General features: G+C 41.7%; 1 protein-coding gene across 2 annotated transcripts; it reads right to left on the bottom strand.

Annotated features, from left to right (window-relative positions):
* Positions 1-708: 708 nt before the first annotated feature.
* LOC109414279 (uncharacterized) lies at positions 709-22,857 on the bottom strand. Of its 2 annotated transcripts, none has more exons than XM_019688098.3 (4): positions 22,281-22,857; positions 7,209-7,319; positions 5,160-5,252; positions 709-4,635 (listed from the first exon to the last, which is right to left on the bottom strand). In XM_019688098.3, exons 1-4 carry the CDS (start codon positions 22,296-22,298, stop codon positions 4,471-4,473), a joined length of 387 nt encoding a protein of 128 aa, XP_019543643.1. In that variant the 5' UTR covers positions 22,299-22,857; the 3' UTR covers positions 709-4,470. The 2 variants fall into 2 exon arrangements, with proteins under 2 accessions (XP_019543643.1, XP_019543645.1); XM_019688100.3 differs by having other exon boundaries at positions 710-4,635; positions 5,160-5,249; positions 22,281-22,856.
* Positions 22,858-23,679: the final 822 nt, after the last annotated feature.

The following is a 23,679-nucleotide window of genomic DNA, read 5'->3' as shown; positions in this document are numbered from 1 at the left end:
GTGTTCCGGACCGGTACCCCAGGAAGGGGCCAGATATGAAAATGCAACAAACCCATGCATGCGACCCATCAAACCACTGAATTTTCGATTATCTGATGAACGGGAAGTAGAAAAATAGTCTCAGACTATATCTGAATCGGTAGTGTTTCGGAACCGGTTCCGGGTGTCCCGCCGGAAGTGGCCATATATAAAAGTGAACATAACCCATGCATGCGACACGTCAAATAGCGGCGTTTTCGATAACCAGTTGAATGGTGAGCAGGAAAGTAGTTTTAGACTATATTTGAACCGGTAGTGTTCCAGAACCGGTTCCAGGTGTCCCGCCGGAAGTGGCCAACTAAAAAAGTGAACCAAACCCATGCATGCGACACACCAAATAGCGACTGTATCGATAACCAGATGAACGGTTTCAGCACATATCTGAACCGGTTGTGTTCCAGAACCGGTTCCAGGTGTCCCGCTGGAAGTAGCCAATTAAAAAAAACAAACCCAGGCATGCGACACATTGAATTGCGGCTTTTGCGATAACCTGATGAACGGTAAGCAAGAAAGTAGTTTCAGACTATATTAGAACCGGTAGTGTTTCAGAACTGGTTCCAGGTGTCCCGCCGGAAGTGGCCAACTAAAAAAGTGAACCAAATCCATGCATGTGACACATCAAACAGCGGCTTTTTTCGATAACAAAATGAACGGTAAGCAGTAAAATAGTTTCAGCCCATATCTAAACCGGTTGTGTTCAGGAACCGGTTCCAGGTGTCCTGCCGGAAGTGGCCAATTAAAAAAGTGAACCAAACCCAGGCATGCGACACACCAAATAGCGGTTGTATCGATAACCAGATGAACGGTAAGCAGCAAAATAGTTTCAGACCATATCTGAACCGGTTGTGTTCCGGAACCGGTTCCAGCTGTTCCGCTGGAAGTAGCCAAATAAAAAAAACAACCAAACCCAGGCATGCGACACATCCAACTGTGGCTTTTGCAATAACCTGATGAACGGTAAGCAGGAAAGTAGTTTTAGACTATATTTGAACCAGTAGCGTTTTAGAACCGATTCCAGGTATCCCGCTGGAAGTGGCTAACTCAAAAAGCGAACCAAACCCATGCATGCGACACATCGAACAGCGGCTTTTTCGGTAACAAGATGAACGACAAGCAGGAAAATAGTTTCAGACCATATCTGAACCGGTTGTGTACCGGAACTGGTTCCAGGTTTCCCGCCGGAAGTGGCCAACTAAAAAAGTGAACCAAATCTTTGCATGCAACACATCAAAGAGCGGCTTTTTCGATAACCAGATGAACGGTAAGCAGTAAGATAGTTTCAGTCCATATCTGAACCGGTTGTGTTCCGGAACCGGTTCCAGGTGTCCCGCCGGAAGCTCGATAACCAGATAAACGGGTAGCAGTAAAATAGTCTTTGACCCAAGCTCTGACCACACCTAAGATTACCGGCAGTGTTGCAGAATCAGGATTAGATGCATCGCTGAAATTACAACAAAACAAAATCGATTCAAGCGATACATATGCGTAAACGAACAAAATCTTGATAAAAATTTAAGCGATCTTGTCAAATCCCACCATTTTCCTGAGGCGTAATTATACAGTAGGATGGATCAACGTTGTATGGGAAAATTTTAATTTTATAGCAATTTTCTTTTGATTGCCGGGGCCCGTGGCGCAGTGGCTACACGTTCGCTTCATAAGCGGATGGTCATGGGTTGGATCCCAGCCCCGGCACTTCGTCAGTTGCTCTTCCCCCCGAGAGCGGCTGGCATTTGACCCTCTTCTGAGCTCTCATAGCTCAAACGAACCCGGATAATTGGATATCGATGAACGGCAACCCATAATGGACGACTCCCAATCGGACTGGAAAAGGAGCAACAGCCATACATCATTTCATCATCGTGCTCATCATTCTACCGAGGGCAGGGTAGAATAGTGAAAGCAGCACAAAGGCAAACCAGTTCGATATAGTTGAATAAGAATATAATAGAATACATTTAAGCACTGTACAAGTGTAAGTGCAGCCGCCAATTGGAATCAATCACGTAGTGCCTAGTGGACAAAAGAGCTGTAAAAAAGGTTAAGTGGTTAAGAATAAAAAAAATAACTGCGCACAATTTTGATGCAACTGGTTGAGCCATCGCGCTCTGTAACACGGTTGAAATTTGAAATTTGAAATTTGAAATTTGAAATTTTATTATAGGAAATTTTACTTGCTTGCACTTTTTTGTCAAATTTTACATGAATCTTATACTGCCGTTCCACGCCCAATTGTCCCATGTTATATGGGAATCCCATATAACATGGGATAATCATGCGTAGAACGGCAGTATAACCAATGATAATAAAGTTAAGGCTAAACTGTGCAGAAAAAAAAATGCTGAAATGTCTGGATAATGTTCGGCATCCAGTGCTAGTGAAGGTGGTCAAACAGTCAACTGAGAGGTTTAATATTTTCCTGCTCTGCTTATACGTTTAACATAACATAGGAATATGAGCCATCAATAAGTTTCCAAATTCGATTATGGCTTTGATAAGGTTCTTGCTTTTCTGAACAAGACTGACACAAATTTCGATTTTCTCTTAAGTCAAGAGGGGTCCTCCCCTTGGAAATTTTGGGTCGGAATTCAACATTGTGAGGAAGGGCACAAATGAATAAACCAATATTTTTTTTAAATTTTAAGGTGAAGAGTCCTCCAGAAAATTTCTTACCAAACCCGATGAATTGAGCGGTTTTTCTTAATTGTTTGAGAATTTTTTTCATCAAATACATTTATTATTTATCAACTCCACCCCCTCATTGACGAACGAGCACTGTGACAGAAGAAGAAAATGATATTTGTTCCATTCTAGAATATTTTTCAGGAACACTTCGGCTTATGGCGACGGAAATATCTTAGAGTATATATTCGACGAGAAAGGCGCTATCACCACTAGGTGGATTAATCTGGGTTTTTCAAAAGTACCATTAATTTATATTTCTCCAAAATATCATTGAAATTAAAATATGTTTTTCATATGGTAAAATTCTTATAATTTTGAGACAGCAGCAAATAAGGTATTACAAGCGTTTGAGTGTGTCCACCTTAAAAATATGGATTGAAACCTTATCTGCATGTATACGCAGATTCAGCAACAGATGAAGTATTTTATTTTTGCTCAGAATTTGCTCAAAACAGCAATTTTAATGTTGTAGTCGATTCAGTTATGCAAACTCATCGAAGATGGAGTATCAAATCTGTAGTATTAATCTACGTACTACACTTTACCTGGTCGATGTAATCAAAGAATTAGCATAAAATATGCCCCGTACCTTTTCTGCGAACCCTAAAAAATAAACGATTCACAATTCATTATTTCTTCACAATTAAGACATTCCACCCGCTGTGATTTTTTTTTATCTGTATTAACGAGAATTTTAACCCTAGGCTAGTTCATCTCGGGACCCACGCTTTACTTCCCTTCCGAAGGAAGAACCCACATTTTGTGAGTATGTCGGGAGTGGGATTCGATCCCAGGTCCTTGGCGTGATAGTCTTATGTTCTACTAACCTCCACACAGGCTAAAGTTATAAGCCAACTGATAATATGCTAAGTTTTTTTAACGGCATAACTTACTCATTTGCTTAGAGTGTCTAATCCCCCTATGATATACCTATACCTGATGTCATTATTCACATGTTATGCACATAATACACTCCAGATATTTTCGGTACATATTATACCTCTTATGCAGGGCTTCTTGATACCTGATATCTATGTTCTATCCCAGGAAGGACCAAGGGGTGGCATTTACCTTCTTAGCAACGTCTCCCCACCGATTTTCACCGTAGTAATCTCACGCTCCCATATTCATCCTATTTGAGAACAAGCAATTACGGCACCGATTAATTCCGTTCATTTTGTTTACGCTGCACACTAGGCCTGGCCACTCTAATGATTACAATGCATCTCTGATGTACTGAAATTGAAATCATCAACCCCAGCAGGATGTTGGAGTCAACATCAAGATTTTTTGTATGAGAACCAGAGTTGTAAGATTGCTCAAACGCTCAAAACGCTTGCCGTTATGTGATCAGATTTAGTTCAGATTTTAGTGTTCTTTTTGAAAAACGACAATATTTCACTTTTTAGTACGAAATAAATGAGTTCACTTTGACAGTAGTGAATACATCAAACCTGATTATTTTTAATTATTTCATATGTATTGAATAGTTTTCCAATAAAACGCAGTAAAGATGTTTCTACTGATAAAGTAATTCATTTACAGCTAGAACAAGTACAAACTATTCACAAGTAAAAATACAGCAAGCCTTATCTACTTTACATCACAGCTACTAAACAAAACTCTTTTGTCATCATCGCCATCATGCAACCTAAAGTACCACCCCTTGACCGAAGCCTCCGGTGCATAATTATTTATTTCTAATCCATTGCACAGCGCCCACCTTCGGGGTTTCAGCGCAGCGACTCAATGCTTGTCTTTTTTGTCTTTGTCATCGTCGTCGATGTTGACGTTGATGTTCCTGTTGAGATCGTTCTTGCTGCGAAAATAGCTACCAGAACCGGCCGCTTGGAGGTTACCGGCGATACTCTGCACCAAATCATTCACTGCCTTCAACGTTTGAATCGGAATCTATAAAGAGGAACGAACATAATAAAACCAACTTTAATTACAAGATCAAGGTCGAAATGAACTGAAAACAAGAAATCCCTTGCTGTGTGGAGTGTTTTGAGTTTGATGTCGAAACACCAGTTGGTACAAAGAGCAACTAATTGAACTGTAACTGATTGGCTCCCTTTTGAGTTGTATGTTGAAACTTTATTTATTCAGATTTGGCTCGCCTGTCGGCATCAGACCGCAACGACATTTGGACGGACAAGACCAGAAATAGTTCGTAAACTACGTTCCCAATACATGAACCATACTAAAGCAAACTGCTAAAATAGCGACAGGGTTGAATCGGGCTCTAGCTAATGATTTTGGTTATCTCTGAAACAGAATTCATCAAGAAAACTCAGCGAACAATAAACTACACAACAAATAAACTGTAAATGAACTGTTGACATTTTTCGTTAATCCCAGTTCGTAACCAACTCGTTGTAGCAACCACCTATCCACTGAGTTACATCATGGAAGAACATGGCACAGAAACTTACGTTGAAGATGTTGTCCAAGATGCTGGAACGGGATCCATCCGCCTTCTGTTCGGATCCACCGCCTTGGTTAACAATTTTCCCGTCTATTTGCTGCTGTCGAATTGAGAAAACACAAATTGCTGCGTTAGTTGGTGGGGGCACTAATGTTAAATTGATACGCAGTGGTTCTGAGCGAGGAGAATCGTGGGCAAGTTGATATTAAAACTTTAATATTTTTTTAAAGCCTGGTTCAGAAATGGCTGTCTAAGCCTGCAATATTTTTTTCCAGTTTTTAACACAGTGTGCTTAACAATTTAAAGTTACATACTGCAAGAACACAATCATCTATACTGGTTTCTGATTTGGACGAGTGTTCTTCTGAATATCGGGAAATTACATTATGATCCTTAACCTCAGGACCACTGTCTACAGCAAAACATGGCAGGAAATATTCAGCACTAAAATGGAATGGGAAAGATAGGACCAGTATGGAGCCTGAAACAAGGCATGAAATGGTGACCACCGAGGTCTGTCTGTCTGCCGAACTGCATGGCTCGGCGCGTAGCAACCATCCGTCGCGGCCGCCACGGTGCTTAGGGGCTGTCCATAAACCACGTGGTCATGAGGGGGGGGGGGGGGGGGTTCGGCCAATGACCGTTTTGTATGGACGAATAAAAAAATTTGTATGAACTAATGACCACGCGGGGGGGGGGGGGGGGGTTGAGAAGTCCCAAAAAAATGACCACGTGGTTTATGGACAGCCCCTTAGGTTCCAGCTGCGGTTTCGGACGAAATTGAGCATAGTGTGTAGGGGAACTGGGGGTAAGACGCCCACGTTAAGGAAGAGTCCAATTTTAACCACGAAACACTTTATAATACTCATTTTTTTGGCACTAACATGAAGCACCAACATGTTTTCTTCCAAATGGAAGAAACCATAAACTAGTTTTATGTTTTACTACTGAAAAAATCAAATTTGAAAAAAGTTTGTTTTTCAGAATTTTAGTTTTAAGGCCGCACGGGACGACGTGTATTTTTTCCTATCTTCCTTCTCTTTCTAACAATTTGCCTCACGATTTAGAAGATGCAAATATCAATTTCCACTACACTGACGTAGATGAAACTTTAGTCGATTGTGCACCGCAAGTGAGCAAATGAACGATCAAATTTCTAGTCAATAATTTGAAGTAGCAGTTGAGGTTTGCATCTTACTAACAACAGAGCAATGGCGGACGATTTAACCACCGTCCCGTCCGGCCTTAATGCGGGGTAAAACGCGCCACTAGTCACAGCTAACGTCAGGATGGCAAATTGTGTACATATACTTGCGCGCCTGGTTTATTGTCAACTGTTATTGTTCGTGAATGGTATACAGTCATTACATAATTATGGATCACCTGTAATTATGGGTCAATTCCATGTAAACGTCATAGTGAGCTATTTTATCAGTAATTGCTACAAAATAACGCATGGCCGTGTGATTAGTGAACTTCTTTATAGTAAAAATGTGCTGTTGCTTGGTTCCAACTTGTGTTCTACATAATTTGTGCCAGAATTTGGATCTAAATCGTTATTTTAATGTAAATCACTAGGGGTGGGCATTTTACCCCACACATGCCTCAGAAGTTTGGACCCTTGTAAAAAGTTCTAAGGATCAAATTCGATACTTATTCCGCTTGGTACACAAAAATTGGAAGTGTGCAAAACAGCTTGTGGGGATAGCGAGAAAAAAAATCTTTTAAATGATGTAAAAAAGTGCAAACATTTGACAGGCTAAAATTACATTAAAAGTAACCAAAATCTTTTTTCGAAGTTTTTGTACAATTTTTTTAGTAAAAATATGTAAACTCAAATGTAAAGAAACATTTTTATTCTTATTTTAGCGATTGCAATTGAAAAAAAGTACTGAACATAACGTGGTTTGCCTAAAACAAGGGTGGCGCAACTTGCCCCCTATGGGCGTTATGGCCGCAGTTCCCCTAGCGCCAAACGCTGCCAAAGCAGCCCACGATGAGACGACAGACAGCCTGAGTAAACTTGATTTAAATATACTGATCTATTAGCCATTACCGCTTCATTATCGTTTATTGCGGCCTGCGACGATCCGGGAAGGGTGACCAACAGCGCTGTGACAAAGACCGCCAAACACGTCAGACGGAAATTAATCGAGCCGGTGAAAGCCTGAAATGCACAGCCAAACAAACGAATGGAAATTATTTTAATGAGCTAGGAGATGTGGTTCCTAAAATATAAGTCTTATATGGTTGGGAAATCGGCAGATGTGAATACAAACACAAAACAGGCATTTGCAGAGCGTGAATCATAAACAGACGTTCATTATAAATAAAGCGGGTTGTTGAAGCATACATTTTTTCTTTAACGTAATTAAACCCACCGAAATATCATTTAAGGACAGACTTGTTAGAATCCCAATATGGCCGCCACAATGGCCGACTCTGGGACCTACTCACGATTTTAAAGGCACAAATCTCTTCGTAAACAAAACCAGCGCACCTGATCTTCTTCTAATTACAAGTGAGCAAGAACAGAATAATAAAACGCACTGTTGTTTGAAGCTTGCTTCTTGAGATTTGTGCGTCTGAAGTTCTGATGCACTGTCGAAGCGGGATTTCAAGACGTTTGTCCTTAAACCGAAAAATTCTCCAAAATAGTATGCTTAAGTTAAAAAATAATAATAATTCAGTGCAAATTAGTACTAGCGATGGCAAATGGGGCCCATATGGCAGATGCGATAAGCGCATGGATATTCGGTACGATCAAGGCTGAGGGAGACGGGTTCGATTTCGGGTCGGTCCAGGTACTTCTTTGACTTGCTTGAGCATAGAGTGTCTTCGTGCCCGCCACACGATATACACATGCAAAATGCCATTGACAGAGGAAGCTCTAAGTTAATAACTGTGGTATTCATGTAAGGAACGTCCATGAATTCGGTCACGGTTTTAGGGGGTGGGGGGTGGTTGGTTTCAGTCAAGTGTGACAATCCATACAAAAATTTCAGAGGTCTCATACAAAACGTGTGACACGGGGGAAGGAGGGGGGGTTGGAAATGGGCAATTTTTGCGTGACGTAATTTATGGACGCTCCCTTACCGTTTGACGAAAAGTGTCATTAATCAACTGGAGCAGGGAATCGACCTAGCCAACAAGAAGTCGCATATGATGTTGAAAAGGATGCTAAAGTGGAGGCCATACGGCGTACATATTTACTTCCATTTAACCGCGTGTAATGTGTACGCATATTTCCTCCACTTTAGCATCTTGTTCAACAGGAAATGCGATCATGTGGAGAACCCACACTCCAAGGCTTACGAAACGGCAAGACGACTGAAGCCCCTAACTGTACGGCCACGAAGCCCATATAATGGCTTCGGTAAAGGCCGGCAATGTAACTCAGACCTCTTATAAAGTCCTTCAGCGTCTGTCATACAACTACGATCCCTACCTTCGCGTGGCACTGGCCGGTATACGAGTAACCTTAGGGAAGATCGGGTAACCAAGCCTGGTAGAAACTTTGGTCAAATGCGGACAGGGACTTCAATTTTGCTTTGTCAAACCAACTGGGTCGCTCCAGACAGTTAACCAGGGATTGTTGGTGTTAGCCGGCCGTAAAAAACAAACAGCGAATAATCAACAAGAGAATAAGTTCCAACCGAGACCAACGGCAACAACCGCAGTGAACAAAAAAAACGGTTGGAAACTCGGTACGTGGAACTGCTGATCTCTTAGTTTCATCGGGAGCATCCGCATACTTGCCGATATACTGAATGACCGCGGGTTCGGCATCGTAGCGCTGCAGGAGGTGTGTTTGACAAGACCAACTGTATGAACTTTTGAGGTAATCTTACCTTCTACCAGAGCTGCGGCAATACAAGCGAGTTGAAATCATCTTTTATAGTGATGCGTGATATTCAGGAGCGCGTGATCGGTCAGTGCCCGATCAACCAAAGCATGCATAAGTTAAGGAGCAAGGGTCGATTCTTCAACTTCAGCATGCACAGCCCAAACTGGAAGCTCTGATGATGACATAGACGGATTCCATGCGCAGCTCGAACGCGAGTACGATAGCTGCCCAAAATGCCACGTCAAGATCATCTTAGGAGACTTAAACATTCAGGTTATTCAGGAGGCGGAATTGAGACTGACAACTGAGAAGTTCAGCGCCCACCAGCGAGAACGGCTTACGATTGATTGCTTGGTGGCCTTTAAGAACATGGTCTTACGTAGCACCTAATTCCAGCACAGAATCCCTTGTTGTTACACATGGAGATCGCCACAGCAGAATTCCGCACTCTAACATTATCGACGTCAGGATCTACCGTGTGTCGCCCCACATATGCATGGAATCTCGGAGCAGCGTTGCCGGACGAGGTCAAGCTCAGTGAAGCCCCTCTCGAGGACTGCTACAGTACGATAAAAACAGTTATCTACAACGCAGTCGACCCTAACGTTGAGTATACGGAACGGAGCCGAAAGAACGATTGATACGAGATTGATAACGAGAGCGATAATGTTGCAGCTCAGGACTCGGCAGAACGTGGAACGATATAAAAGAACACAAAAACAGCAGACTCTGGAAGCGTCGCCTGGAAGAAGCGGAGTGCGATGAAATGGAACTGCTGTGCTGCTCACAAGAAACTCGAAAGCTCTACCAGAAGCTCAACGCATCTCACGAAGACTTCGTGCCGCGAGCCGAAATGTGGGATAAGGACAGGACCATCTTGACAGACGGGACGTGATCGAAAGGTGGAAGCAGTACTAAGACGAACACTTGAATTGCATGGAGAGCGCAGACATGAAGGTCACGGAAGAAATGACTACGCCAGTACATCAGGGGAAAACAACGAGCCAACTCCCACGTGGGAGCGATCGCGTCGTGTACTGAGTACACGCACCATGAAAAATGCACGCTTTGTGACACACATCGTGAGCGTGGTGTCTCTGAAGGTGGTCGAAGACGCGTCTGCTCAAGGCTTAAGGGAAGTTAAGGATGCTATCCAGCAACTCAATAACAATAATACAGCTGGTAAGGATGGCATCAGAGCTGGAACTCATAAAGATCGGTCCGGAAAAGGTGGTTGCCTGCAGACACTGCACTGGCTAATACGATCTGTACTCGAAAAAAAAAATGCACCACAGAAAATAGCGTATAGCTTTTGATTGAACGCATCTAAACAGCTGATTTTTTGAACAGTTACCGTACCTATAGTATGTGTAGATGATGCCATGAAAATTTCATTACAATCGGTAAAGTATTGGCAAAGATATCGCAGACGCGAAGATATCAGAGAGATGTGGAAAACTTCGCGAGAATACAGTGATATAGACATTCGTTTAGCCGAGGCCAAAAAATTTTCAAAAAAGTGTCAGGAAACTCACACAAAAGATTTTATGATAAAACTTTTTTATGCAATTTAGTATCATAATTTATATTTTATATAACTCATTTTGGTATCATAATGGCCAACTTTTCCGAACTGGTTCATTATGCAACTGAAATGAGTTGTATAATGAAAAATAGTTGTATAATGTTCATAATGCAACTCATTTGCAAATCATTGCATAAAATTTTGTATGGAACTCGTTGCAAAACTCAATTTTTTCAGCACTCTTCGTATTATTATAAATGTACGACTCGTGCTGAAAAAATCAACTTTTTGCAACTCGTTACATAAATAACTATTATCGTAGTGATAGTATATCTAGAACTGTTTTATAAAAATGTGATACCTCACACTTACATATACACTGAAACAAAACGAGGGGGAAAACCCTTCAAATGTAATTTTTTGCCTAGAAATTCGTTTAGCCGAGCTAAATGAAAAATTGGTTTTCAATAGATTTTTTGCAATTTCGTGAGTATATTTCGAGGATGGTTCTACCCCATTACCCCGAATGCCACTACCCCGAACGCCATTACCCCGAACGCCACTACCCCGAAAGCCATTACCCCGAATGGGCCATTACCCCGAAAGCCGTTACCCCGAATGGGCCATTACCCCGAACGCCACTACCCCGAATGGGCCACTACCCCGAACGCCATTACCCCGAAAGCATATTTTTAGATGGGTTATTCTGATGATGGGTATTTTATTCATTCATTTATTTAGTTCACATCAAATTCATGATAATACTGAATCAACAATTTGCCGCCATAATACTCGATTTGCAGCTGCAGCTCTCCATCCTCGGTCACGCCCAACACTCGCCAGATCACGCTCCACCTGGTCCGCCCATCGTGCTCTCTGCGCTCCACGCCTTCTTGTGCCAACCGGATCAGTTGCAAACACCAGCTTTGCAGGGTTGTTGTCCGGAATTCTTGCAACATGCCCTGCCCACCGTATCCTTCCGGCTTTGGCCACCTTCTGGATGCTGGGTTCGCCGTAAAGTGCAGCGAGCTCGTGGTTCATTCTTCTCCGCCACACACCGTTCTCCTGCACACCGCCGAAGATCGTCCTTAGCACCCGTCGCTCGAAAACTCCGAGTGCTTGCAGGTCCTCCTCGAGCATCGTCCATGTCTCGTGTCCGTAGAGAACCACCGGTCTTATTAACGTGTTGTACATGGTACATTTGGTGCGGGGGTGAATCTTTTTTGACCGCAGTTTCTTCTGGAGCCCATAGTAGGCACGACTTCCACTGATGATGCGCCTTCGTATTTCACGGCTTACGTTATTGTCAGCCGTTAGCAAGGAACCGAGGTAGACGAATTCTTCTACCACCTCGAAAGTATCCCCGTCTATCGTAACATTGCTGCCAAGGCTTGTCCTGTCTCGCTCAGTCCCACCTACCAGCATGTACTTTGTCTTAGCCGCATTCACCACCAGTCCGACCTTTGCTGCTTCACGTTTCAGGCGGGTGTACAGTTCTGCCACCGTTCCAAATGTACTGGCAATAATATCCATGTCATCCGCAAAACAGACAAATTGGCTGGATTTCGTGAAGATCGTACCCCGGCTGTTGAGCCCGGCTCGTCGCATAACACCTTCCAGGGCGATGTTGAATAGTAGGCAGGATAGTCCATCACCTTGTCGTAGTCCCCGTCGAGATTCAAATGAACTGGATAGCTCACCCGAAATCCTTACGCTGTTCTGCACACCGTCCATCGTTGCTCTTATCAGTCTAGTCAGCTTCCCGGGAAAGCTGTTCTCGTCCATAATTTTCCATAGCTCTGTGCGGTCGATACTGTCGTATGCCGCTTTGAAGTCGATGAACAGGTGGTGCGTTGGGACCTGGTATTCACGGCATTTCTGGAGGATTTGCCGTACGGTGAAGATCTGGTCCGTTGTCGACCGGCCGTCGATGAAACCGGCTTGGTAACTTCCCACGAACTCATTTACTTTAGGTGAAAGACGACGGAAGATGATCTGGGATAGCACTTTGTAGGCGGCATTCAAAACGGTGATCGCTCGAAAGTTCTCACACATTAACTTGTCGCCTTTCTTGTGGATGGGACAGATTATCCCTTCCTTCCACTCCTCCGGTAGCTGTTCGGTTTCCCAGATCTTGGCTACTAACTGGTGCAGACAGGTGGCCAACTTTTCCGGGCCCATCTTGATGAGTTCTGCTGCGATACCGTCCTTACCAGCCGCTTTGTTGTTTTTGAGCTGGTGGATGGCATCCTTAACTTCCCTCAGCGTGGGAGTTGGTTCGTTCCCGTCCTCTGCTGCACCAACATAGTCATTTCCTCCGCTGCCTTGGTCCTCCGTGCCTACATTCTCTTCGCCATTCAGGTGCTCGTCGAAGTGCTGCTTCCACCTTTCGATCACCTCACGTTTGTCCGTCAGGAGGCTCCCTTCCTTATCCCTGCATATTTCGGCTTGCGGCACGTAGCCTTTGCGGGATGCGTTGAGCTTCTAGTAGAACTTGCGTGTTTCCTGTGAACGGCACAGCAGTTCCATTTCCTCGCACTCCGCTTCTTCCAGGCGGCGCTTTTTCTCCCGGAAGAGACGGGTCTGCTGCTTCCGTTTCTGTCTGTATCGCTCCACATTCTGTCGGGTTCCATGCTGCAGCATTACCGCCCGCGCTGCATCCTTCTCCTCCAGAACCGCTCTGCACTCCTCGTCGAACCAATCGTTTCGTCGACTCCGTTCTACGTACCCGATTGTGCTCTCGGCTGCGTTGTTGATGGCTGCTTTCACTGTACTCCAGCAGTCCTCTAGAGGGGCCACATCGAGCACACCCTCGTCCGGCAACGCTGCCTCGAGATTCTGCGCGTATGCGGTGGCGACATCTGGTTGCTTCAGTCGCTCTAGATCGTACCGGGGCGGCCGCCGGTAATGTACGTTGTTAATAACGGAGAGTTTTGGGCGCAGTTTAACCATCACCAGGTAGTGATCGGAGTCGATATTAGCGCCACGATAGGTCCTGACGTCGATAATGTCGGAGAAGTGCCGTCCATCAATCAGAACGTGGTCGATTTGCGATTCCGTTTGTTGTGGTGATCTCCAGGTGTAACGATACGGGAGGCTGTGCTGGAAGAAGGTGCTACGAATGGCCATGTTCTTGGAGGCGGCGAAATCGATGAGGCGTAGGCCATTTTCGTTCGTCAGCTGGTGGGCGCTGAACTTTCCAATCGTCGGTCTGAATTCCTCCTCCTGGCCTACCTGAGCGTTTAGATCCCCTATGATGATCTTGACGTCGTGGTTTGGGCAGCGGTCGTACTCGCGTTCGAGCTGCGCGTAAAATGCGTCTTTGTCATCATCAGTGCTTCCGGAGTGAGGGCTGTGCACGTTTATTATGCTAATGTTGAAGAATCGGCCCTTGATTCTCAACCTGCACATTCTTTCGTCGATCGGCCACCAACCGATCACGCACCTCTGCATGTCGCCCATCACTATAAAAGCTGTTCCCAGCTCACGTGTGTTGCCGCAACTCTGGTAGATGGTATGATTACCTCTAAACGTTCGCACCATAGATCCTGTCCAACACACCTCCTGCAGCGCTACGATTCCGAACCCGCGGTCCTTCAGTATATCGGCGAGTATGCGGGTGCTCCCGATGAAGTTGAAAGATCTGCAGTTCCACGTACCGAGCTTCCAATCGCAAGTCCCTTTTCGTCGCTGTGGTCGTCGCCATTGGTATCGGTTCGCATTCTTCTCTTGTTGATTTTCCGGTGCTAGTCTTTTTTACGGCTGGCTCGCAGGGCCTGACACCAACCCACTAACCCAGGGAGCTGGGCTTACCTTCCCGGAAGCTACGGGTTCTGCATTGGCATTTCCTCCAACTACAGTGCTAAATAGCTAGGCTCGAGCGCCAGTCTTCGCCGGGGGTGGTGTTTTTAATGGGCGCCCAGGAGATAATATTTTACCTGAGCTTCCACCCCCTGGGGGTATTTTATATTTTTATTAATTTAATAACATTACTGACAGCTTTAATACCAGAAGATATCATTGTAAAGAATAACCTTAAAACAAAATAATGGAATAAAACGTATTAGAGATGATCTTGTATGAGATAGAGCTGTCAGCAAAGGTCCTTCAAATACTGGCTATAGATATTGGCTCATTAGGCCGAAAAGACATTTCGTCAAAGTATCACTAATAAGTCTACTGATCATTAGGCGAGATCAAATAATACAAATTGCAAAATAGGCCCGGAAAGAACATTTTATAGTTAGAAAAAGAAAAAATCTTTTAAGGAAGAATAGACGATTTGGTAATAAAACTCAATAACAGTGTAACTTAAAAAAAAAACATTCCTTAAATGTGAAAAAATGTGATTGATAGGTTGGCCGCCAATAAGGTCTGCAAGGATATAACTAGAAAGAACAGCATATAAATTAAAGAAGGGCAAATCTCCTATGGGACCATTCATAAACTACGTAGACCGAATTTTGGTCACCTTGGTCCTCTCCCCCTCCTCACAACAATTACACCGTCTTCGGCCAGAGGCCGCACAGACTGTACATTACTAACATTAGACAAAGGACAACACGTATAACACTCAGTGGCCCAGTGGAGTATTTTCTGTTTTGACGAAAAGTTTTCCTTGACCGGTGCGGGAATCGAACCCACACTCCGAGGCATGCGGGATACCTAAACGACTAACGCCGCTAACCGCTCGGCCACGAAGTCCACGATTTGTTCATACAAACATTTGTAAATTTGTATAGAGCTTAGAATTTGGATAGACCCTCTGCTACTTACATAGTTTATGCACGGCCCCTATACATAAATCTGCAAAGGGCAACATGGCTACCAAACAACTCTGTAACAATATAAGTCGATAGAACAGCCCAACTTTAAAAGAAGGAAAAACACCAGATGGAATTAATAGAGATATGTCGCCAATCAACACGGTAACGACGTAACTAGAAAGAACAGCCTATAAATTAAAGAAGGGCAAATCTCATATACAGTAAGCAGCTTACACTCCCAGTAAACTTAAGTGCAGCTAGAAGAACAGCCTTTCATGATAAGAAAAGCTACAGTTTAGTCACCAGAAAAAAATAGTTAATTTGGTCCAACGATCCTGGAACCTTGCTAAGTGAACTGAACTGAGTATCTAAAATCCAGTCCAGTACTACCTTGAAAAAAATATTCAGAAAACAATTTTAAGGCTTGATGTTCTGGAAACTGATCATCAAAATCAAAAGAAAATCAAAAGAAATCTAGTTGCCAGTTTGGCCGCAAGTCAATTCTGAAAAAAAAAAAATACTTCAAAGAACAGCCTATTATTCAAAGAAGAACAAATCCGCTACCCAAGCAGCACCTGCAATATCATGCAGATTGTGGCTTTCTATGCTTTGGTCTAAATGAGTTGCACTAGAAGCACACGAAACTTCCATCTTGTCAATTGGGTTGCATTTAAACTCCGAAATCCGTAAAGTTGCGGCTTTGTTTCATAGAAATCACAAATTACCACGTGTTTGACATCGATCTGTGGAGGCGGAGCTTACGTATTGCTCGCAAGTGATAATACAGTCAGCTTACATTAAATGTGTTATGTAACATGCATAAAACATCTAACTCTAGTTTGTTTGTTCAGATTAGGTTCCATTTGCGTTACAGAAAACTTGAACGTCTTTTCATTTTGACAGTTCTCTAACTTGTGACAAAGAAGGTGCAATAAAGTAACAAGTAACTTCAGTAGCTTTTATGGTGTGTTGAGCATCGATTCTCTCACAGAGCTTTTGGTGTAGTATGTAAGGTGAGTAGATAATACTCCTGGTGTCCATGGTTCGAGTTTGGACAATATCTTTTCCCATCTTTTTTATCATTCCTCCTGGTTTATGTTGCATAAGAATTAAGAATCTGCGCTTTTTGGGTTTCAAAGAAGAAGCAATTGTGTTCTGTCGTCCGTAATACGGACAGTGAACAAATTGCACTAAGGTTGCTGTTACTGAGTTAGCAACAAGTCGTGTTGCTTGGGTATGGAGTTAGTTATTTGTCTGCAAATAAACTGCGTAACACTCAAACTCGAAAGAACAGCTTCTGATGAAAAGAAGAAAACATTTCTATAGCGAAATTAACAGTTTGGCTACCAAACAATTCTGCAATAGTACACGGTTGGAAACTGCAAACTCAAAAGAACAGCCTATTTTTAAAAGAAGGCAAATATTTGAAGAAGTGTAGTTTGATAACCAGCACAATCGTTTGCCACCAGTTACAATCGTGCTTGAGGCCAACCAACTTTTAAAAGAAGGGAAAATGTCAGTTTGAAATACTTGTAGTTTTTATATCCATAGCCTTAAGTTCAAAAGAGCAGCTAGTTTAAAATATGGAAAATTTGTCTTTACTTGTCTTCTTAATTTCATTGCATTTGCTGCTTTCGTTTTCACGAACCTTACTTTTGCATGAAGTACAACATACGGAAACCTAAGGGAAACGGAACCTATCTTAAACAACGTGCTCCCATTGTCATGCTAGCTAAAACGAAGTAAATAAGAGCTATTTGATTTGTGTTTTATTTTTATATTTGTTTTTACTCGTTACAAAAAGAAAACGGAAAAAATCGGTACCTAAATCGTCTGTTTAAGAATAGAATTAACATAGGGGCATAGGATGGAGAAGAGTATTCATACATACACTAGTTACTGATAACCCTTTTCTAACTTATAACCACCTTCATCAACTTCTAATCGGTCACCACTTTTTTGGTGATCTCCTGAACGATTCGGGGTAATGGCCCTTTCGGGGTAGTGGCTTTCGGGGTAATGGCTTTCGGGGAAATGGCTTTCGGGGTAATGACCCATTCGGGGTAATGGCTTTCGGGGTAGTGGCCTATTCGGGGTAATGGCATTCGGGGCAGTGGCGTTCGGGGTAATGGCGTTCGGGGTAATGGGGTGGAGCCGAAATTCAGATAAACATTATAAAAAAATGTCCCGATAAGGAGAAGCGATGATGAACAAATTTATTTAAGAAAAACGACTTCTTTAAACACTCAAACGTAAGCAAGATTAGCAGTTTTGAAAATATGGCACAGAATTATTGTTAGAAAAGAATGTCTAAATTATGGAACTAATAGTTCATGCTTGAAATTTGAATACTTTTGGTGCCATTTCTCGAAATGTGAGCCGTCCAATGTATGTTATTTCAGCCAGAAACAGAATACATTTTAGATCAGGGGTTCTCAAACTTTTTCAGCTAGTGACCCATTTTTGATTTTCAAAGAATTTGGGGACCCACCAGCACGAAAGTTCATAAAATATTTTTTTTTTGCAAATTTGGACTCCCTTTTACATTATAAAACACATTTTATCACTTTCATAGGTTATGATAAACTCAAATGACGTAGCCCTCAAACTGAAAAGCAAGTTTTTTTTTTAAATTCATACTGCTTTTTTAGCTTTTGGGAAAAGTCTAAGAAAGGTTAAGGTGTCCAATTTTGCAGCATCAGGTTAACTCTTAGTCTTAAACATTTGAGATAAGTTTCTAATATATTTAACCAGTCTGGCTTCAGATATAGTTTATGCTTTTGCTGAACTTTAAAGTCTACTTTAAATATCGGTTAAAAGCGCTATACATATTCACAGCGAGTGGGTGAACATCAAGTAGTTTTTTTTTAGGATTACAGTACTGCTGTAATTACAGTACTGCAGTACATGAGTCATCTTGAAATTTTTAAAGATATCCTTCATACCCACTTATTTTATATCCATTTTATTGAAATTACTTTTCAGTTATTCCATTAAAGCTCAGATTATCGACATTGAACTGAATTACACAGAAGTTTTACTTTACTGAAGTTCGGTAAAGGTACGGTTTCTTGTCGAAGTTTGATATTTTGTCTGGTTTTTGGGATTTCCAAATTTGTTGATATTTTAACTGCTAAAATAGGCGTGTAAGTCTAATAGAAAATGCTTACAGCAAGCAACAACTTGAACTCGTATTTTCCAGAACACAAGTAAAATCTAATCTAGAAACGTCCGATTGAAAACTCATGCTTTTAGAATTGATATCAGATCGCAGACAGTAGTTTCAATATTCAATACTAGAGTATACAAGAGAGATAGTACAAAATTTTGAACAGAATTAAGGAGAAACCAAAAAATTAGAAATTCTCGAAGACAGTATTTGAAAATCAGAAAATGGCTAGCAATAATATTTGACATAAGTTAATAAAGATTTCGTGACCCACCAAAATTCAGCCCGCGACCCACCAGTGGGTCGCGACCCATAGTTTGAGAATCGCTGTTTTAGATGATATTAAAAGACAAATCAAACCGTCTTCAGCCAGAGGCTGCACAGACTGAACACATTACTTACACTAGACAACGGACAACACACAGAACACCCAGTGGCCCAGTGATGAATTTTTCGTTTGACGAAAAGTTTCCACCGACTGGAGCAGGAAACGAACCCACACTCCGAGGCTTACGATACGCCTAGACGGCTGCCGCCGCTAACCGCACGGCCACGAAGCCCGCATATTGGGAGCTATTAGAAGACGTAATAGTAGTAAACGCTGTGATTTATGCAAGTGAAACCATCATATTTCATCAAAACAATGGTTTGATGGTTTGCGTTATTTTTTCTGTTAAAAAACCTTGTTTTTCGTAAATTTTCAACCTGCACTCGCCATGGAACTTTCATTAGATGCATGTAAAATTAATATGGCAACACTTCCGAAAACGATCAAATTCATGATTTACAAGCCGATCTATTATGCAGGTCACCATACAAAATGTTTTGATGGATATTTTTCGAAATTTGTTAATTTTTTATTATGGAATTCTAAAAATTGTACAATTCGGCTAAACGAATGTCTAGGCAAAAAATGACATTTGAAGGGTTTTTACCCTCGCTTTTGTTTCAGTGTATATGTAAGTATGATGCATAACATTTTTTTAAAACAGTACTAGATATACTATCACTACTATAAAAAAGTTTTATCATAAAATCATTTGTATGAGTTTCCTGATACTTTTTTGAAATTTTTTGGCCTCGGCTAAACGAATGTCTATCACTGTATGTGTTGACTTTAAACTTTCGAGGAAACTGGAAGAACTTTGCTCAAGACTCAAAACGAAGGAGCTCAATCATTTGCTCGGCGCTGGGGGCCACGTAGACATCAAGGTAAATATATGATGGTTACATGTTATTTTTATTACTTTTTAATAAATCAAATATGACATGCACCGGAGTTTCCTATCAACCGACAAGATTGATAGCCATGAAATACGAAGCATCATCGGTGTTAGTCATGTCTACCCGTCTCTGTACTATGGGGTTTCGAAAAAAAAAACATCGATCGATTAGCCTCACCATGTACAAAGCACTCATAAAACCTAAGTACTTACTTGTATAAAGACATGAGTCTTGGCCTATGCTCAATGAAGAATGTGTATGTCCGCAAAGGATGATCCTCTAGCTTGCTGCGCTTTACGGAAGACGGGTTCCTGAGTTGGCAATATTTGAAAACCTCTTCTAGATGAAAAAAATCTCGTTTTTTTTTTGTAGAATATTATTATTTTCATTCAGTGAATCAAATCTCAACCATCGCGCAACAATAATGACAATGTCGCAACCTGTATTTGTTGCGACAAACAAACCCATGCGACATAAGTTTGTCCCAACTTGAAAATAATGGGATTAACATCGTACACCACGAGTTTAGAGATTGTTGAGCCTTGCATTGCGATTTTCGAACGGTAACTTCGAGTCGGTAAACACTGCAACTCTGGTGAAGCTCTATCATCAACCAGTTTCGACTTTGGGTTAGCAATAATTGATTATTCACGAGTTGAAAAGTACGCAACAAATTCAGTTTCCGTTTTGTCTGCAACAAAAAAAAATCGAGATCATCCCAAGTAACACACTTGTCACCGAAGAGTTACGGCGGCGCAGGTTTTTGTTGCGCATAAGTCACTGTGACTTACTTCTAACAAATAAACACTGACTTGCTAGAAAAAACCTGCGCCGCCGTGACTCTTCGGTGACAAGTGTGTTACTTGTGTTACTGTGTTACTTACTTGTCTGTTAGAGTAAGGTGGGGCAAAAGTTCGACCCTAGTTGAAAATTCAACTTTTTTCAAGAAATCGAAGCAGTACAATGATACATATTGCCCATTTTACTGGCATTTTACCAGATTAGCTGGTATGTCTGAAACATACGCGATTTTTTTCACAAATTTCATCTCTCAATTTGTCAATTTAGCAACATTTCGTGCCTCCTAATTACAAGTTTTTCCAGTAAATCGAAGCAGATACAAATAAATGAGTACCGTGTGGTGATTCTACCACCTATGAGCTAACATTTTGCTGAACAAAGTTATGCCATATGTCTTTTCAATTTTGAGTTACAACACTTTTTGTATGTGTGTGTCTAATTCGAACTCTTGCCCCACCACTGGGGCAAAAGTTCGAATCTAGTGTTTGTGGTACTTCGCTAACCGTCGCACACTATTTCGACACTTTGGTAATACCTAAAACCAATTATTAATTGATGTTGGAACTGGAATACACTTTAAAGTTAGATCTGGATATTACCCAAATCAGGGTTAAATTTACTCAACCAAAAATTAGTAGTTTCCGCCAAATTCAGATAAAACCACATTTTTTCCAACTTTGATCGAATTTTCTCACTGATTCCATCATTTTATGAGATAATATGTACATTTTGCAGAATTTTAGGGTTTTACCTAAAGTTGCCACATGACTCGAACTCTTGCCCCACAATTCGAACTGTTGCCCCACTATGTATAAAATATGATTTCCAAATCTTTTTTGCAAAAAGTTATACATGCTAAAGAATCTTCAAAATATACCTAGTTACGCCCCAAAGTAAAATATCGAATTCGATTTTATTACAATTCAATTCCATGCGTTGGAAGGACCATCGCATATTACAATTTTTTGATCAAAAACCAACATTTTGTCATAACTTTTCGAAATATTGATCAATTTTCATAATTTTTGGAGTGAAAAACTCTTTTTCAAAAAGGCTTCGAACAACATTGACACCCGAAAGAAATAATTTGAATTGAGCTCAAAAACTTCAAAATAAACTCTTGCCCCACTCGAACTTTTGCCCCACTTTACTCTACCAGTAGGGATAAAGAGTAATCATCGCACCTTCTTTGTTGCTTGTTTTGTGCCTCTTTTGTCTGACAATTCTCTTCACTGTTTCCATTGTATGATACAGTGAGGACTCGTATAACATGATGCCACTCCTTCAAGCATTTCCAAATTTCTTTTTTTTTTTGTTGGTATTCAATTCATCTGTATAAAATACCCGTTTATTTATGTAAGGTACTTCAATATGTAATTCAAATTTCTTGTTTGTTTTGTTAATATTTCAGTGAAATATTTCAATAATGTTTAAAGTTTGAATTTATCATACACATCGAAACCGAGTCTCCCACTTCAAAATCAGTTCTTTTTATGAACGAACATAATACATACACATTCCAGTTTCTATTTAGTACATCATGATACCTTACGTCCTTCAACAACTTCAACGGCTTTTTTTGCTACTTTCTGCACCCTAAATCACACAAATGAAATGAAAACTATTCCAGCAGTGGAATCATGCAGAACGAGACGAATTAAAAACTTATCATGATCCAACCGCCGCCGTCATGTGAACGAACGACTTCAGCACTCGGCCCCAAGCTCAGCATCTTTTGATCAAACACAACCTTGTATCACATCTGCATTTCACACGTTCAACTTTTTGCTACTCACATAATCGTTGAAAGCCATTATGAATGGATCTGTTGCTGCCAATCTTCTCTTTTTCGTAGAACGACACGACGGTGAGTCCTGTTTGTACTCGAATGGAACGAAAGAGTAACTTTCACTTGACTGTGTATTCAGCAGAGGGCACAAAAGTCCTTCTTAACTCCGGAGCAACACTGTGCAAATTTGCAGTTCAAATGCTGCGTGATTGCTTCACCAAAAGTAAACCAAGATATCAACTCGTGTCACCGAATCAGTGCGCGACGGAAGTCAAACGTGCAAATAAGTTGAGATCAAAACACAAACTGAACCGAGCTTACGCAGTTGAAATGCTAAATTTAGGGCCATTTCAGAGCCACGAACGCAAGCACACGTTACCGAGAGCTCCCCTCCCTCATCATCATTCATCATTGGACATTGGTTGGCTGGCTAGCTGGCTTATGATGCCGGTTGAAAGGTTTGCGCGAATGTTGTAGATGAAACCAGTACCGCCGCCGAGCCGCGCAAAGAAACCTCCAGCAACTGTGCCGCACAGCCATTACCTCTACCTAACTAGCAGTGAGCACTGAGCGCTGACCAGCCAACTTAACCTTTTGGAGCCGATTTGTTTCGCCGCTGTCGACGCAACCTCGCTGGTGTCGAACACGTTTGTTATGCTCGGTTTCATCGCCGGGGTCATATATGACCCCTCCGGCTCCAAAGGGTTAAGCCAGGGCTCAACGAATTGCGGTGTCGAAACGCCACCACCGACCGCCGCCACTGGAAATGATATGACTAAATGGTTTTTCTAGTGGCTGTGGGGATGACCAAGTTGGATTTGGATGTTTTAATGGTACTAAAAATCTCAATGGGCACTTGCAATAGAATTGGGAAGTTCAAATATTAATCTGGCTCTTAATGACGGCAATAAGCTGTAAATGATAAACACTTGATAGAATGGAGAACATCTCAGAATAATGAGCCAAACTGAAATATTGGTAAACACATAGCAATCACTAGATGATATCGTACAATCGAAATGTATGTTTCATTACACAAAATTTTGTGTAATTTTAATTGTAACTTTATTAACGGTAGCCTGCTAGTTTACACTGTTTATCAGGTCAAGGTAATGATTGATTGGTCCGTGTAAAAAAAACATGTAATAGTAGTTTACGCAAAAAGGTGCATAATGAAGATTTTTACAGCACGAGTCGTACATTTATCCAACGAGGCTTACGGATTTGGATAATTACGACGAGAGCTGTAAAAAAGGAAATATCGAACATGTCGTGTGGGGATGCAATGAGTATCGTGAGGTCAGATCTGAGCTGCATGAAATTCTCCGGGTCCGAGGAAAACAACAAAAACCCGTTAGAGAAGTGTTGGCAGGACTTGATTTGGAACCTGATTTACCAGTTTTTGA

Source organism: Aedes albopictus, chromosome 2 (assembly GCF_035046485.1).
Source record: "Aedes albopictus strain Foshan chromosome 2, AalbF5, whole genome shotgun sequence".
Classification (NCBI taxonomy): domain Eukaryota; kingdom Metazoa; phylum Arthropoda; class Insecta; order Diptera; family Culicidae; genus Aedes; species Aedes albopictus.
This window is presented reverse-complemented; position numbering and strand designations above follow the sequence as displayed.